Here is an 18,135-nt window from a genome sequence, read left to right as displayed (position 1 = left end):
TGTCCTTGCAAGGGAGATTTAAAAATTTCTCAGAAAAGAGCAAACCACGTGGGTGGAGATTACGCAGGCCTGTGGAGTTTAAATCCACATGGGGAGGCAGACGATAGAGTGCGTGGGGACTGGAAGTCAATCTGAGGTGTCTAAAGAGAAAATATAAAGAACTGCAGCAATAAAAGCCAGTGCGTGATGATTTATATTAAGCTGCTGGCTCCACGCACAAGACACAGGCCACAAGGCTGCCTGTCGGGTGCGACAGCGGAGGAAGGGAGGCTCGCACCAAGCCAAACTCGCGGCCGGCAGCCGAGTGGTGGAAGGAGAGGTCCTAACACCAAATGTTGGGTGCCAACTGAAGGCATAAATCACAAACAATGCCACACCAGTTTGGAATTATGATTAATAGGGTGGTATTTATTTAAAGGGGAAAAAAACTTACAGATCACCGTCAGCCCTCTGTGCAACCAGGAAGGGAGTCTAGTCGCCAGCGGAGCAGGAAGTGAAGAGAGAGAGGAGAGGGAAGTGGCCGCTTTTTTAAAGGGAGAGAGACCACGCCCCAATGGGCTGGTATCTCAGCAGCTATAGGCCGGAGGAGTGGGAGGACCTCCCTCAACACTTTTTATCAACAGTAACAATTTATTTATTCCCTCTATATTTATTTTCTGTCTTTCCACACTTGCTTCCTGAGATTATACTTCCCCTAAATTAATAACTAGCATCCAAAACCTTGTCTTGAGCTGGTTCCAAGTGTCTGTACAGGATCACATAGGAATACTTACATTTATTATGTCTGAGGAAGTAAAAACATTTATAGAGATTATTTAGTCTTATAAAAATATTACCGAGCCATGTATAAATCATATTAGATAAGACATTAATCACTCCCTGTGCTCTTTGAACATTTGACATATTAGCTGCTTTCTTGGATAGCTGTTATAGTTTAATCAGGTAAGATTCATATGATTCGAATCAGATGACTAACATTATAAAAAAAATCTGTTCAATTATTGAATCGTATTGGTTTTCACACTTCTGTTTAACATATTAACTAGAATGGTGTCTTAGTTTGAGATCTTCAAAGGGATAAATTGTAGTGAAATATTCTTCCTAAGTCTTAGCTTCCAAAAATAGTAAAGCTGTGGACCACATGGGTTGGGTCTGAAAACTTCGTAGAAAGCAAAGAATTTCATAAAAGTTGAGATTAGTGTAGAGGTGATTATTAAACGTGATATTAATATTGCCAGGCTTGGGAAATCATTATATTTCATTGCAGAAGAGTGGGTGAGCAAAACAGTGGTTGTATATCCAAATGGTTTCTCTACTGTAGAAGAGGAAGTTTCTGTACAGAATAGTATATAAAAAAAATAAAACCAAGGTGTTCATTCAAATGCATCTTTCAAAATATCAGATGTGTCATAAGAATATTTTGGGCACATATCTGAGGTATTTTTTACATTTTTTTGGTACTACAGTTCTAGCTTTGGGCATGATCTTCTTTAATAAACATTTATTGTTTTGCTGTGCTGTAAATAGCAAAACCAAGGAAAACATTATTGAAACATAAAATTCAGAGAGCAAATTGTTTCCTGTGATGATCTATTTTAACTTCTGATGCTTAGTCAATCTGTCAGAACAGTTGTACAAAAATAATTATTTAAGTATTGTACATAATCATTACTTGTATGGGGGCAGACTAGAAAGAAGATATGGAACAAATGTAAAAGAAATTTGTATATGTAATAGGACTGACAAGAAGTCTCCTGGCTATTTTTATGAATTTTGTTAGCCCTTAGTTATCAGTTAAAAGCATAAAACAACGAACTATGGAAATAGTTCACAGTTAGAGTGCTTGCCTAAGTGTGCATGACACCTTAGCTTTAATCCCTAGGTCCTTCAGTACATAGATGCATGAATGAATGAATGAATGAATGAATGAATGAATGAATGAACTAAATCCTTTTAGGGCCTTTACTTTTTGTTTTCATTTGTCTAAATGGAAGCAAACTAGGTTTGCTAATCATTACTCTTTTAATGGGAAATGTAAATTGTCAAACTAGCGTCGTAAAGTTCAGCAAATTAACCCTTGTTATCCAGCCTTTTTCCTACAATAATGATTGTGTTATAATCATCGGAATTGATTATAGCATTCATTGACCCTTCCCTAAATATTCCCAGGTACATATCAGAAACATAGATCTGCTTCTATTTAACTGCCATTTACTAACATGAACAAAGAAGCATTGCTGTCAGGGGAAGAGAATAAGAAAGTTAACCTCGCTTTTCTTCTCTCTTACTGCCTGAAAGATAAATATGGACTGATTTTAAATGTGACTGAGCATCAGAAAACTGGACAGATTTATTGAGTTTGCTAGTAGCAAAATAAGTTTGTTCCGTTTTCACATACTTTTTCTTGTAGTAAATGTTTTAATCTATTGATGTCACGAAGAAATGCTACATTAGCTATAAACTAGAAAGAGGGCTCTGTTCAGTGACAGGACCAGTAATATGTGTAGGGCAATAAACACTTTGCAAGACTTTAATGGCCCTGAATTCAAATAGGTAATATATGGTTCACTAGTCTCAGACAGAGGATTCATAGGAGACTGGTGATTCCTAAAAATGCACAAAGTAACTTGTACATAAGATTAAGACATCGGTTTCATGCTGTTAGATGGAAACTATGGTTGGCTTAAAAAGACAATTTCACTTTCAAAACGTTAAAGCACATCCATGTTTTATGCTGGTCAGCATTGTGATTGTGTTCAATTTCTAAGAAGTTAATATTTTCTGTCACAACTCTCTCTTCTCTAAATTCTGCATGCATATTGACAGAGAATAGAATTGGATCCAGCTCTGATCAATCTATATAGCATGCATAAATGGACTGATGTAGAAAAGAGACACTTCGATTGATTAGCTATTGTAGGTGGTTATATATAGGGTTTTAATGGGAGTAGGCGTCTTGGGATGGAGTGAGGTGGAGTAAGGAATAAGGGCTACGTTATCAGGGGCTGGACAGAGGCAGGTTTAGATCAGTCTGTGCTGAGTCACTCATATGCAGAAGTCATGGCCAAAGACAGGTTTCCAAACTTGAGCTAAGTTCAGGAAGTTACACTGGGCCTCATGCTTGGGCCTTATGAGGCCAACACACACACTCCTATTCTGACACAATTAAAAACAAAATCTTAGAAAAGTTAAATCTGTTTTCATTATTTTCCCAATCAACTATTTCTTTTTGACTAGTTAAGTATAAGAAAGGTTGACAGTGAAGGTTACAGAGTACAAATATCAGATCAACCATTTGCTGTTTACACAATTTCTATACTCTGTTTCTACTTTAATATAGTGATAATAATCTTAAGTAATGATGACTTAAGTATTAAACAACATAATAGAGATAAAACATTTAACAAATTAATAATATTAATTAAAGTGCACTCAGAAATTCATTTTTTTCTTAGCAGTTGACAGTCAAATACTTTTGCGATATATAATTGCATATGTAGAAAGTGAGAGGTTAAATTGATTCCACTCTAAAGTACCTACAGAAGAAACAACATGTGCTTGTCCATCTGAATGACTGTCCTTTCCTTCTTTGTCCGTGTAATCGAACAGACTACAAGATCACATCTATAACCATTTCCCATTGTTGAAAAAGCATAAAGGTGCCAAGATTGGCCAGAGTTGGATCAGGACACTGGGATAGAAACTGGTCATGGTTAGGCACATGATGCTAAGTTCTCTGCCTCTGGGAGCCTTTAAGTATTTTCAGAAGAAATAGAGAGACAGTGACAAATGTCAAGTGTTGACAAATAATAAATGTGACTATATACGTGAAATGAATCAAAGTAGCACTCAAGGCACTATGGCAGTAGAAATTATCCAATGAGTTCCTTTGTTTGGACCTAGAAACAAACTATCTTTTCTATTTTAAGCATTGCTAAAAGAAACATGAAGGAAATGAATGCCAAGATGACCATGCTTATGTGTGCCCTCCAAAGCTTAAAGTATACCCCACCTGCCTCATCTCAGAAACAGTTACCAGTTCCTGTAGTTGATTGTTGAAGACCCATCTCCATTAGAAATTGCATTTAAATTGAATAACACTTATTTGGACTATTAAAAGTGATGGAATATTTCTGAGAGAATAGCAAGTGTTTTAAACTAAATATCTAAACATTTGGAATTCTTTCTGAGTTGACCTCTATGTGTCATCAAACACTAAAAATTAATAAATAAAAATAAAAAATGAAATGAGTGTCTGGAGAAAGGACTTAGTAGCTGAAGAGCATTTGCAGCTCTTGCAGAGCCTACATTTACTTCCAAGTATCCACATGGCTGCTGAAACCTGGCTGAAATTCCAGTTCTACCAGGCATACATTAGGTACATAGACACAAACGCAGTGTTTATTCATACACTTTTCATAGTTCATCCCTTCACACACTTACAATATATATATATATTAAAATGAATGATTTTAAATTCACATCCATATTGTATTTTCTACTAAACAATGTGAAATCCATGTTAATGCTTGTTTTGGCTATAGAAATCATATACATAGTAATAATTTTGACTATTATCCTTATAATTACCACATGCAAATCATGTTTTTGTTTTTTTTTTTTCTAATGAAGCCAGTCCCACATTTAATGAGGTATGAGTTTCTTAAAAAAACTAAATGTGTTTTACATCCTCCATATTTTTAGGGTAGCTCCTCAAGTGTTGATTTTTGTTGTTGTTATTATTTGTTTTTTTTTTTTCCTGACACAATCCTTTTTTATTTCCCGATTCTCATTCACTTTTGTGTGGGTCTGTTTCAAATACCTTTACCCAAGCTCCTTAGAAAACATTTATGAATAGCTTACCATCGGTGAATGAATATCCTAAAACTTGCCCATTGGACTGTAAATTTCCCACAGGTAGATATCCGCTTGCCTTTACATTAATAGACATTCAAGGTTTTGTGAGCATATGATTGCTCAATACCTGCCAGTGGGGTATATGGTCAACAATTGTGAAAGGTCTGAATCCTAACTCTTCCACTTATGTTTTCTTGTTTTCCCAAATGGTTTCAAAAGAACACCATATTTAATTCTTCAGAAAACATTATGAGTAGTAACAGTTGTTCACACCAAAAGGGAATTAACAAGAACTCTAAAAGTCAGAAGTCTTGACGTCAACATTGTTGTTACCTATCATATCAGAGAGAAACACATGATGCATAAAATAATATACAGGTAGCCTTGTACACTGAGGTGACCGTTTTTATTCTTTATTTAGCCTCTGTAAATACCACATGGTTATCACACAGTACTGACAAATCATTACAACAAGGGAGCATCCTTGGTTTACTAAATGTAGTATTGATTTTAAGTGCTAACAATAATAACTTTGAAAAATTGTTATTTACATTGGAGCTATTTCAAATAGATTCTCAAAAGAGTCTGCTAATAGCCATTTTCTCTAAACAGATTAAATTAACAGTTTGAAAGGTTTTACTGATCCATCAATGAAATAGAATGTTAGTACCAAACAAAGGACCATCTCTGTGTCTGCAACATCTATAGATACTATGTTTAAGTGTTTGAATTAGAATGTGACGAGTGCAAGCATTTTATGAATTATTGACATTTTCAGTCTCCACACTCCAAGATGAAATTCATTAGGAGGCGTTAAATTTGGAAACACATTATATAAAGCCATTGTAATACAAGGTGCTTGAATGGCACTTTTATTCACTGATGCATGGGTATTATTTGAAAAACATAATTTAGAAGCTTAGCTGTTGAGATTATTTCTGTATCTCATTAAATAAAGGATTAGCACTTTGTTTACTGAAAGAGACAGATGTCTGTCAGAATTTTTGATATGCAATACACCAAAAAATTTAATGAACCCCACAGATCTTATTTCTATTTACTGAAGAGATTTTATTTTCCCTTGGAAATGGAAGAGACATTCATGTGCCTCAAAATAAACAAACAAAGAAAGAAACGACTATACATGGGAGGTCTGAAATAAAGGTTTCTGTCTATTAAAAAGACAAAAGAACTTATGAACCATCCACTTCCTCTTATTCCCTTGAGAGGCATTATGAATTTCTAATCTCTGGGAAAATAGCCCAGAAAAGAGTGTCACGGAATACCTTTCTTTGAAAGTATCATTGAAAGATAACAAGGAAGTTAGTTCTGTTTAAAATACTGCTGTACTTCAGTGAAAATATTTGACTTATAAAATATTAATAATCTATAACTATATTATATTCCCTATATATTTTGTTTACATATTACAAAAACTTAGAGGCATTATGAGACTATAACATTTGCATCTTTACATTGTAGAAGGAAAGGTATACTCTGTAACTTACACTTTTAGAAAAGAAAATTTAAGATTATAATTAGATATATACAATTGCATAGATTTCAGTTATGGAACTAACAGTTTTTTGGCAGACAAAAGATTTGTTTCTCTGCAATTTGCAATGCAATGTGATGAAGTTTGGCGATACCTGTGCACACTCTCTGATCCATAACTTTTCTTGTAAAGATTGCAATTCAAAAGTATTTCATATAATATAAAAATTTGAACTGATAATATCTCATTTTTTCTAAACAAAAATGCTTATTATATATATTTATATGTATATATATATATATATAATGAACCTTTGAAGGTTGAAAGATAAATATACTAGTTGGTTCTTCTCCAATGTCTTCCTTATATATATAGAATAAAGTTATCCTTTATTTGAATCTGTCATTTATTCAAACCACAGGATATAGCTTATGACATTAAGCTTGATGAAGGACAACAATAAAATCACTTTAAGGAAATATATAAACATATTTACTGAGGCTGAATGGACAATAAAAAAAACTTTCAGGATTAAAAGTGAAGAGAGAAAAGGCAGAGAATTATTTTTAAAGAGATTTGGAAATGAGAAATGACAGTTATAATGTCAGAATTCAGGATACTGGACCATTTAAAAGGCAGGAGATTCTGAGGAAGGATAAGCTACAGTTGTCATCATCCAATTCATTTATTTATGATGTCATTACACAGAAGAGAGAAGGAAACACTGTATTTTTAGATTGTTGTATTGCCGTTTGTTTTATGTAAGTGAGGTAGTTTTCTGATCAGTACGACATGCAGGATTGTCCACTTCCTTTTGTTTTGTTTCTTTACAGTTTTACATAGAGTAAGTTGGAGATACCACTTGTTCATATGTTTTTATTTTCCTCCACATGCATAAAATATTGAAAGATCTTACATAGATAGTGAAATAGATTTTATGGCTTTACCGGGCTCACAGATCATTTCTCCAGTATGTTCCAAATACCAAGACACAAAATTACCTTCATTTTTATCATGTACTCAATTCATGATCTATTTATTAGATATTTGTTATGTACCATGAACTGTGTGTTTCCACAGCACACAGTCATATGCTTGCTTCTTGTCTCCATCTAATTTGATTTTCCAGGGTAGGTTGGTTTCTAGCATCAGATTCAGAATCAAGCTAAGGCTGGCCAATGCTAAATGTTACCAAGCTTTTTACTGACAAATTATGTCATCTTGCCAGTTTTTGTTATGGAAATATGATTTGTGTGAGCTTGTTGCTACTTAAATTATAGGACTGCTTTACTTCAGCCTTGAAAATAACAAATAAATGATGAATGAGCTCCAGCCAGTCACGACATGGCAAGACCATAGTAATTATTCTCCAAAGCAGACCTGCCTAATCAATCTTAATTTTGAGTACCAGCAAGTAGCAAAGAAAGAGTGACTTCCTCTACAGGGCATGCCAAATTCCAAGAAATTAGAATAACACCAAAAGGTTAAAATCAAAATTTTACCAAATGAGAGTTGGGGTAAAAGAAGTCAAATGTCTTTGAAAAATAAAAGCCAAAGCATAAGAGAGTATTCACTCAATATAATGGATGCATATTTTTGCCAACTTTAAAAATACACCCTAGTATCCTAATTTAAAAAGAAATCTGTTTTTGCAAGTGTGGAGGAAACTTATCATGGAGCTGGAGAGAAATCTCATAGTAAGTAAAGCTTAATCCTCCTTCAGAGGACCCCATTGGATTCTCAGCACCCATATGAGGTAGCTCATTAACATCGGTTAACTCCAGCTTCTGGTGCTCCAATGGTCTTTACCAGCACCAACATATACATGCATAGAGGTGGACGGATGGAAAGATGGACACACATACTCACACAAGTGAATAAATAAATAAAAATAAATCTTTGAAACAACTTAACTATCATTAACAAACACAAACTATTTCTTCTAAGGAATATTTTTTTATGTGAATGAAGAATATAGTTCTGGTATTTTAGAATACAAATATTTCACAAGTAATTTTCAAAGTGGCATGGGAAGAAAAAAAATCAAGGGACTATTTAGGTGGAAATCCTTCTTAAACCACGAGTGGAAAAATGTCAACTTCCCATTCCCCAGCTTGGTCTTTATTGTAATGAGCGTCAAGTTCAAACTTTGAAGTTCTCAATTAAATCATTTTTAAATTGCCAGTTGTACTTCCTCTCATTGCCAGATTGAATGCATTTTTGTTTTGAGTCTAAACTTGAAATGCATCTTTAAATAAAGCTATTTGTTTTTAAGCTAGAATTAAAGGGTATGTAATTTCAGTGCTTTGAAATGAGCTGTAATAGAGGCCTGTTGATCTGCAGCAGGCATAGGATATCCAAGCTGAGTTAGCAAACATATTTATTTGCCCAGTGACCAAAAGTATGTAAACTTACTTGACTTAGAGCCCCAAGAAGCTTGCAGCAGGATTCTGGGCAGTCTGGCCAGTGGCTTTTTTGCTCTCTGTCTTTTGTTGCAGTAGAGGCTACAGCAAATTTGAATTACTGTGAAACAGACCCTGTAGACTGAACTGCATTCTTCTTGGGCATCTTGTTTTTCTTTCCCTCACATCCCATGTTGTAAATGTGGAAGATTCTTCCAGAACAACCCTATTCCAATCACAAGAGGATGAGCTCATCCTGAGAATTGGCAGACTCTGGCACTACTACCCTTCATCTTCAGCTGGACCTCTCCTAGATAAGGCTTTCCATGGGCCCATACTCACCCGCAGCCTAGTAGTCTCTTCATAAAGAATAAATGAGGATGTTGACAATACAGTAGTAGAAGTTCTGAAAGAATTACAGAAATATTGTTTAAAACTAGATTTTTAAATTAGTAAGATACAGCTTTGCAGTCCATGAGCTCCCGCTAGATCTGGTCAGCTGTCTCCGTGGATTTCCCCATCAATATCTTGACTCCATCCCTTGCTTATATAATCCTTCCTCCCCCTTTTCTGCTGAACTCCAAGAGTTTGGCTTAGTGCTTAGCTGTGGATCTCTGCATCTGCTTCCATCAGTTACTGGATGAAGGTTCTATGGTGACAATTAGGGTAGTCATCCATCTGATTATAGGGGTTGGCTAGTTAAGGCACCCTCCCCACTATAACTAGGATATAGCTATAGCTGTATCTTAGCTGGGGTCATCTTTGTGGATTCTTGGATATTTCCTGGCTTCTGGTTTCTCCCTAACCCCGTAATGACTCCCTCTATCAAGATATCTCTTTTATTGCTCTCCAGGTTCCAAGGGGGATAGGCGTGGTCCTGCCTCAACATGATATGCAAGGCATTGTTGACTCCCACAGGAGGGAGGCCTTATCCTTTCTAAGGAGTGGATGGCAGTGGAGGAAAGAGGTGGGGGGAAGGGAGTGAGGGAGAACTGTTGTTGTTATGTAAAATTAATAAAAAAGCTTCTGTTAAAAAAAGATGCAACTTTTCTATGAATATGCATATATATATATGACAAATATGTATATGCCTATGTGTGTGCATATATATGACTATTTTTTCTTCTGATATATAATACTATACTTTCAAAGGACTTTTGAAAGTTTTATTTGGAAAGTAGCCAAAGCCATAAGAATTTATGCTGAGGTATAGAAATTGCACCCAAATGTAATTACATAATCTCAGCATTTATTGTTTGTTTTTGAAACATCACTGGGGCTTTTACTTTATTTCCATGTGAAAAACATCAATTTAACTTTTTCTACTAAAATTGCAGTAGGTTTACAACACTTGGACTCTGTAAATTTTTATGTTTAGGCTATAAAGCCATTCTTCCCCTAAATCTTTGCCTTTTTCAGATTGGCCCTCCTTTTGCTTGTTAAGGTATAAACAAATTGGGTCTATTTATACATGCTTATGAAGTAATGAAGGTGCCAATTAATGTTTCGTGGATATGTTACATTTTTCTAATTTTTATAAGAACCTTTAAAACTCATAGTAAGATCTACAAATGCATAGCCTATTTCATAATCTTCTGTTCTGAGTATATGGTGACTCAGTTAAGCATTTCAGAAAAAGCCCATCATTAACATTAATATTCTGATGGAAGATTTTTATGAGAAAATATTTTTCCATCTTAGAGTCAAATATTGACAGGTGAAAGAGAGGTTTCTTCGGTAAGGATTCTAAGTGCATTCATTCACTCGGAGTCCTCCACTTGCCTGTAGCTTTACAAGCTGTACTTCTCATCGTAAGACTGATGCGCTCTCCCAAGTCTATGGTTCTAGGAAATGGTTTGCAGGAGAGGTTTCTTCTGAACAGGTCACCTCTGTAAGCTGCAAAACCAAAAGAGCTATTCTGTTAATTAATGGTATCTGCTATAGCATTTGTAAGAGAAACTAACAAAACTGCTTGAAAATTCCAGTGTTATAAACTTGATGACCTCTTTTTCAAATGTAGCTACGGGTGTTCTTGCTATGGTTATTGCACTCCTCATATTATTTTTACAGTAATTTTTGATGTTTATGCTGTATTTTAAAGTGTATGATTATTTTAAAAGTATTTATTTGGTGAAATATTTTTAAAGGTGTTCAATTAAGCAAGCATGACTGCAATAAATTATTTACTTTCAGTTTGGAAAAGGTGAATAAAAGTGATTGGCCAATACCGTACCATTAATCTATTCTCTTTTCTCCTTTCTCTCTTTACTTCTCTCTCTCCAATAGAAGTGGAACAAAAAGGTAATTAAATACCTTTCATAAATTATATACTATTTATAGGCTAAGTTGTTTAACAGCTTAACATTTAGCTAAATAATTTTGTTATTAATTCTTATTTCATGCAAATTTATTGACTACTTCTGCTGCTCAACTTCACTTTAATCTGTGTTACTGACCAGTGCTGGTTTGATCCTTTTACCTAACACCAACTAGTAATATTATAAAATCATCAACCCTGTCTTTTATTTCGCTTTATTTGAAACTTAGGATTTAGAAATCCAGCAGGTATGGTGACTAATGATTGCTTTAGATTTGTTCCTCATTCTCTCTTAATTTCCCTTAGCTCTACTGTGCTTCTCCTCCTACATTAACTAACTACTGGAGAAAGGGGACAGAATACTCTTCTTAATTATCCTCAGTGCCGTTAATGTCTGTGGCCAAGCGACTCTGAATGCACACAATCTTACCTACAGTTAGTAACCTTGAGCCCACTATTAATGATAACATAAGGTTAACATACAATTTTGAGTTACAGAGTCACTCGTGTTTGTAGCAAATTTTCCATATGAAAACTCCTAAGTTCTATACCATCATTATTGTTTGCAATTACAAATTTATAGTGGTCCCTATCTTTGCAGAATGTGAAGGTCAACTTCTGCCACAAAACTTTTTATTTCTTTAGAAAGTAAGTCTTTGACTATCTTAGGAATGTCCTTTCCTTTCAGCCACCTTTACTGTATAGCTGAGGTTCCTCTCAGACTGTTTTCCAGGGGATCTGTGTTTCTAGTTAATACTGAGGACCTAATTACTAACAACAAAGGATAATCCTTTATTCGTTAAAAAGCAGGTCAGCGTCCAATTCCTTGTGGCTTCCTACTTTTTTTCACCCAGGAAAATTCTAATCATCTCAAACCTAACAGCGGACTGCATGGTTGTTTCTTCAGTGTGTTTGCCTTGCAAGTAGAAGCAAGCAACGCTTCCCAGAGCAGGTTCAGAAGAACACAGTCATCCAAAGTGGCTTCACGGAAAGGGATCAAATTGTGCAATATGTTCACTCACCCAACTTCCGATTTAGAGATTCATCGATGTACTTAAGCTATGATAATCTTTGCCACGCTTTTATGTACTATCTATCATATGTCATAACTGAATGTGGCTCCAGGTCCCCTTTTTCCTTGTGTGCAGCTGTGCCACAGCCGCTTCAAGAACCACCCTTTGGGAAACGTTGTTCTGTAGTCCCTTCATTTCAGATGGCCCTGCCCAGCTTTCTTACCACCAAACTGACAATATTCTTCAGTGAGTTATACTAAACAACAAAAAGAATAGAATGATTCCTGTCCATTTTCCTTCTGAAGTATGAGCAGCAAAATTATAGCAAGTAATCTTGTTTTTTTTTTTTCAATGCCTTTCTCATGTAACAGTAAAAGGTACATGGTTTTAAGTTCCAGTAATACTGTACTTAACAGGACGTTTTTAACTGATTAAAATCTAGATCCTGGGTTTTTTTTCTGTAACCTTTCACTTTCTTCTTCTCTTCTTCTTCCTTTCCTTTCTTTCTCTCCCTTTCTCTTTTTCCTTCCAGTATCCATCCATCACTCATCTTTAATTGAATGGGTTGCATGCTCTGTGTGTGTTGCAACAGCTTTGAGAGCCACCTTCCCCTCCCCCTTTTTTTGCTGGAAGATTCAGTGGCCAGTGTTGCAGATCTTTTCTTTTCCTTTATTCAAATGATAATAATGTGGAATATCAATTTATTCATGATTAATAATTATCAAACCGTCAATTTCATCAGAGTGGAAACAATGGATTATCATTTTCAAATGAGATACAGTTCTTCATTGAACTAAAAAAGCATCATGTGTAAAGTTGGTACTTGGTAATATGTCTATAGAACTCATAGACATATGCTACACTTCAGACATGCACCAAAATATGTGTTTGTAAAGGAAAAACTCAGAAAAGCACAGCTGCTTCTGAAAAGGCTAACATTTTTCCAACAAGTGACATCAAATTGTTTGAAGACAAAAATACAAAATTAATGTGGAAAAATGCTTTGTATAACAAACAGTAATGCCACAATATAAGTGGTGGTGGGTATCGCTTGTTGGAGTTGTGTTCTGTTTGCTAAAAATGAAAACACACAAAAGGAGATTCAATTAATATATTTGTTATTATAACTTTCCCTCCTGACAGTTTTTCTTTGTCCTGGACTGCTAAAAGGAGTGTACCAGAGTGAACACTTGTTTGAATCGGACCACCAATCTGGGGCATGGTGCAAAGACCCTCTACAGGCTTCCGACAAGATTTATTATATGCCCTGGACCCCCTACAGAACTGATACCCTGACAGAGTATTCATCCAAAGATGACTTCATTGCTGGAAGGCCAACAACGACCTACAAGCTCCCTCACAGAGTGGATGGCACTGGATTTGTAGTATATGATGGTGCCCTGTTCTTCAACAAGGAACGTACCAGGAACATAGTAAAGTTTGATTTACGGACTAGGATAAAGAGTGGAGAGGCGATCATAGCAAACGCCAATTACCATGACACATCCCCATACCGATGGGGTGGCAAATCTGACATAGACTTGGCAGTGGATGAAAATGGATTATGGGTAATCTATGCAACAGAACAAAACAATGGCAAAATTGTCATTAGCCAGTTGAACCCTTATACCCTACGGATTGAGGGGACATGGGACACGGCGTATGATAAAAGGTCAGCTTCTAACGCGTTTATGATTTGTGGGATTCTGTATGTGGTCAAATCTGTATATGAGGATGATGACAATGAGGCCACTGGTAATAAGATTGACTACATTTACAACACCGACCAAAGCAAGGATAGCCTGGTGGATGTACCCTTTCCTAATTCCTACCAGTACATCGCAGCTGTGGATTACAACCCCAGGGACAATCTGCTTTATGTGTGGAATAACTACCATGTTGTGAAATACTCTTTGGACTTTGGACCTCTGGATAGTAGATCAGGTAAGTTTGATTTGGGGTAGTTTTCAGAGAAAAACTACTATTTGTTCTCAATAAGCTGTTTCATGAAGTTTTAATTCCCTATGCAATCTTCTGACTTGAGTATCTAACACATAATATTAACTGTGCTTATTTTGGAAAGGTTGGTTGTTGTCTAAGAACACGGACCTATGAGAAATTGACTCTGTCCCTTATCTAGTTCGACTCCTACATCATCCTGCTTTCTTTGAGATATATAGTGAGATATTGAGTTATATAGATATCATATAGTTACTTCTTTCATAATGAAATAGATAAAATTTCTGCTTATATTGTATGCTGTTCTTTCACATTAATTGTGGAATGTTCTTGAGAATATCTTTTTCCATTTGGAACATATCAAAATGTTAACTTGGCATAATGCTTTCTTGAGCTAGGTGCCAACAACTTGACCCAACAAAGTACATTGCATAAGACCAACCATCAGGGAAGCAGGAATTAGTTGAAAGTACGTGTCTCAGCAAACTTAATAGTAACTCCATAAGTACAACAGTTCACATGTTTTAATGAATGACAATAATTCAAAACACTGTCCTGTTTAAGCCTGAGATAATCTTTAATTTCAATTATTTAAATGTTTCCCTCTTCCAGAACCCACTATTGACTTTTAATATTATATAAAGATGATTGTAAAAATCTTTAATGATTTTCATTTTTTTTATTATTAGATCTTTTTTACTAGGCATGGTGGCTCATGCCTGTAATCTCTGCACTTGGATGGCTGAAACAGGAAAATTGCCAAGGATTTAGGCCAGTCTAAGTAATGTGGAATTCTAGTCAAGCGTAGGCCTCAGTCTGTGACATTATCTCAAAAGTATGCTAAAAAATAAGTCAGTAAAAGTTTAATTTTGTAACATGCCATAGTACTGTTGTCCAAGTTAACGTATACTGGAAAACACAGAAGAGTATGAATTTTGGTAGTAATATAGTAATTAAAAATAAATTATTTATTTCAAGTAGAGTTTAGTTTTTGTTGGGCAGTGGTGGCACATGCTTTTAAACCCAGCAGTTGGGAGGCAGAAGCAGATGGATCGCTGAGTTTGGGGCCAGCCTTGTCTCCAGGACAGCCAGGGCTACATAAAGAAACCCTGTCTTGAAAAAAATCAAAAATAAATTAAAAGAGTTTAGTTGTTAGTATTTCTCATTTTCTGAATTATGTGCCATACCCTTCTGAGCATGCGATTTTATTGTCTAATTTAACCCTTTACACACAGTTCTCATAGAGAACTGATGAGCTAACTTCATTCACCTTTGTATTATGAACATGTCTGATCATAATTTCTTCGCAGACTTTAATATAGTGTTTTATAGAAATGGAGCATAATTGGCTTATTTTCTTTTTTATTTATTTTATTTATTTTTATTTATTTTTCCATTCAAAAATTTCCACTTTCTCCCCTCCTCCCATTGCCCTCCTGCTCCCCCACTCACTCTCCTCCCTCCCCCACCAGTCCTAAGAGAGAGCAGGGGTCCTGACTTCCTTGCTCACCTTCTCCCTCCTTCTGCTCTTCAACCAAGGCAATTGTGACATGATAACACCAGAAACCAGATTACAATCGGCTTATTTTAAATGCACAAATGTATAATGGCTTTCCACCTCTTCCTCGAAGAAACTGACAAATTTGGTAGCATCTTTTCTAATCCTTAAAGATCTTCAATCAGTGATGTCATGTCTTTCCACAATTAGCAATGCTGATGTTATGTCGAATTAACTTTTCTACAATGAGAAGTCTCTGGCTGCAGCATCTCTAGTAACAAGTTCTAGCTTCTCTCAAAAGATAAACGATAACTCCAAAACGACATTCCCAGCTGTATGACATGCTGGTAAGACTCAGACTCAGCGCTTCTCAGCTGAGAACACAGACACAATCAATAATTTGGAGAATTGTGTGGAGTCTGTATCTCACAGATCTGACCTTTTTAAATGAAAATTTGTATTTTTCTGTGATCATACTGTTTATGAATAATATGTAATCTTTTTGCTTTACTCCACTGTGGCATGGAGTAATTCCTAGTGGAAACATATTTTATTCTTGGTTTGTAGTGCAAGAATAAAGGGGCAATAACATCTCAAGTTTCATTGAACTAATAGATTTTGTCCTATTTTTATCTGAATAACATTCTAAAATTTACTAGTATTCATAGTAATTCAAAGTATTAATAAACACATTTATATTCATTTATTTATTTATTTTTGGTTTTGTTTTTAGAGGAGAGTTTCTCTGAGACTCAGTTCTGGGGAACTTGCTTTGTAGACTGGCCTCAAACTCACTGAAATCTGCTCCCAAGTGCTGGTATTAACGGCATGTGCCACCACCACCCAGTTAACACAATTCTTCATCCAGACTTTATAAATTAACCTTGAAGAATACTGGACCTTCATTTCAACATATTTAGACACTTGCCCAAAATATGTCTGGTATGCACCCAAAAACTTTATACATGTGTGTATATAATCTCTCCACATATATAAACAGAAATATACATATATTTATATATAGATAAGAATTGCATTAATTGTTTATATAAGGAAAAATGTACTTCTCATTTAAAATTATTTCTCTGCTTATGAGAGTTAAAATATGGGCCATCTTGATGGCATGTATTAGTGTCACATTCTAAGATGCTGTTTGTGAAGAGAAAGATATTAAGAAATGATAGATTTCATTTTAATTGGACTCTTTTAAGAAAAGAGATTTGGTTTTCATTGTTTTTGAATGTTCACACTTAAAACTTTGTCCACTTTACAAACAGTGGAATTTCACCTGTATTGAATTTGTCAACATAATCACCAAAAAAGTACCAATTTGCATGCATGGATGCTCAAATTAAAAAGGTAGTACTCTGGCATTGGACCTACTGCAATTTAGAGGTGGAAAGAATGACTGTAGAAGTAAATTTTATGCATGGTATGTGTGGATATGAGGATTTCAATTAGCATTAATAGGAGCTGTTCATCTTATTCCACAAAAAACAGCTTTAGCTGGGTATTTTTCAGAGTAAATTACACTGGTGTTTTTCAAAGCAGCTGCCTGGTGTGAATTCGTACTGTCATTTTTGTTATGGATCTTCTGTGTCTGGATACAAAAATCTCAATTTAAAGAAAATAGTATAGGGCCAAAAATGGAAGGGAAGGAGGAATGGAGGAAGAGAGGGAGGGAGGGAGGGAAGGAGGGAGGGAGGCAGGGAAGGAGGAAGGGAGAAGTAGAAAAGGGGAAAGAACAAAGGCAAAATGTACTTGCTGTCTGCTGGTATTCAACTGAGGATTTTTCTCTAATTTATGTTATGTTTTGTTAACAAGAGGTAGAATTCTCAAGTTTTCATGGAAAGGGTTACTTTTGTCTTATTTTTGCTGTATGAAACTATTCTGTACCACACAAGACTTACTCTGGGAAGATAAAGTGCAAACATTCCTCTCTTGAATCTATAGAAAGAGACTCAACCATGCTTCCCAATAGGCAACATCTGCCTTTGAACCTGAACACGAGAGTCTAAGGATCTGGCTTTGAATTCTACCCTGGCTTTTTTTTTTTTATTTTTTTATTTTTTTTATTTTTGAGACAGGGTTTCTCTGTAGCTTTTGGTTCCTGTCCTGGAACTAGCTCTTGTAGACCAGGCTGGCCTCGAACTCACAGAGATCCGCCTGCCTCTGCCTCCCAAGTGCTGGGATTAAAGGCGTGGGCCACCACCGCCCGGCCTACCCTGGCTTCTTGTCTGATTATCCATAGTTTCAGTCTTGGGTTTGACAACTGTGGAATAGGAAAATCATGTCTAGCGTAATATATTGTTAAACTTTAATTAGATGATGTTTATTTGATACATTAAGAATCTTAGTCTGATTGCTGCAGGGTAACTATTACCCATATTATGTATTTATAATAGAAAGATGTTCATCTCTGTGGCCACTGCTTTGGTGTTGTGTCTAGTTTATGAGGCAGTTTTAGGAATGGTGTCAGTGCCTTCTTTTCTCCTCGGAACTATTCTATGACGTGTTGAAGCCATTTTTTCAATTCTAATCCTTTCCTCATCTCCCAGCAGTAAATTAATTCTCAAGCACAGAGTGGGAAGACT

At 35.6% G+C, this 18,135-nt stretch overlaps 1 protein-coding gene across 27 annotated transcripts in view; it reads left to right on the top strand.

The window, feature by feature from the left end:
- The window catches only part of Adgrl3 (adhesion G protein-coupled receptor L3), a 752,737-nt gene that overhangs the window by 442,859 nt on the left and 291,743 nt on the right, over positions 1-18,135 (top strand). For 21 of the 27 annotated variants that reach the window (XM_041671395.1, XM_041671374.1, XM_041671371.1 and 18 more), the window contains 2 exons: positions 11,041-11,055; positions 13,228-14,028. In XM_041671395.1, the coding sequence (XP_041527329.1) occupies positions 11,041-11,055; positions 13,228-14,028 (816 nt within the window). The remainder of the gene's footprint in view (positions 1-11,040; positions 11,056-13,227; positions 14,029-18,135) is intronic. The other 6 variants (XM_041671372.1, XM_041671384.1, XM_041671382.1 and 3 more) reach the window with 1 other exon arrangement.

This window comes from Microtus oregoni, unplaced genomic scaffold, assembly GCF_018167655.1.
Source record: "Microtus oregoni isolate MIOR12 unplaced genomic scaffold, Mior012 000021F_ref0000039, whole genome shotgun sequence".
Lineage (NCBI taxonomy): Eukaryota > Metazoa > Chordata > Mammalia > Rodentia > Cricetidae > Microtus > Microtus oregoni.
This window is presented reverse-complemented; position numbering and strand designations above follow the sequence as displayed.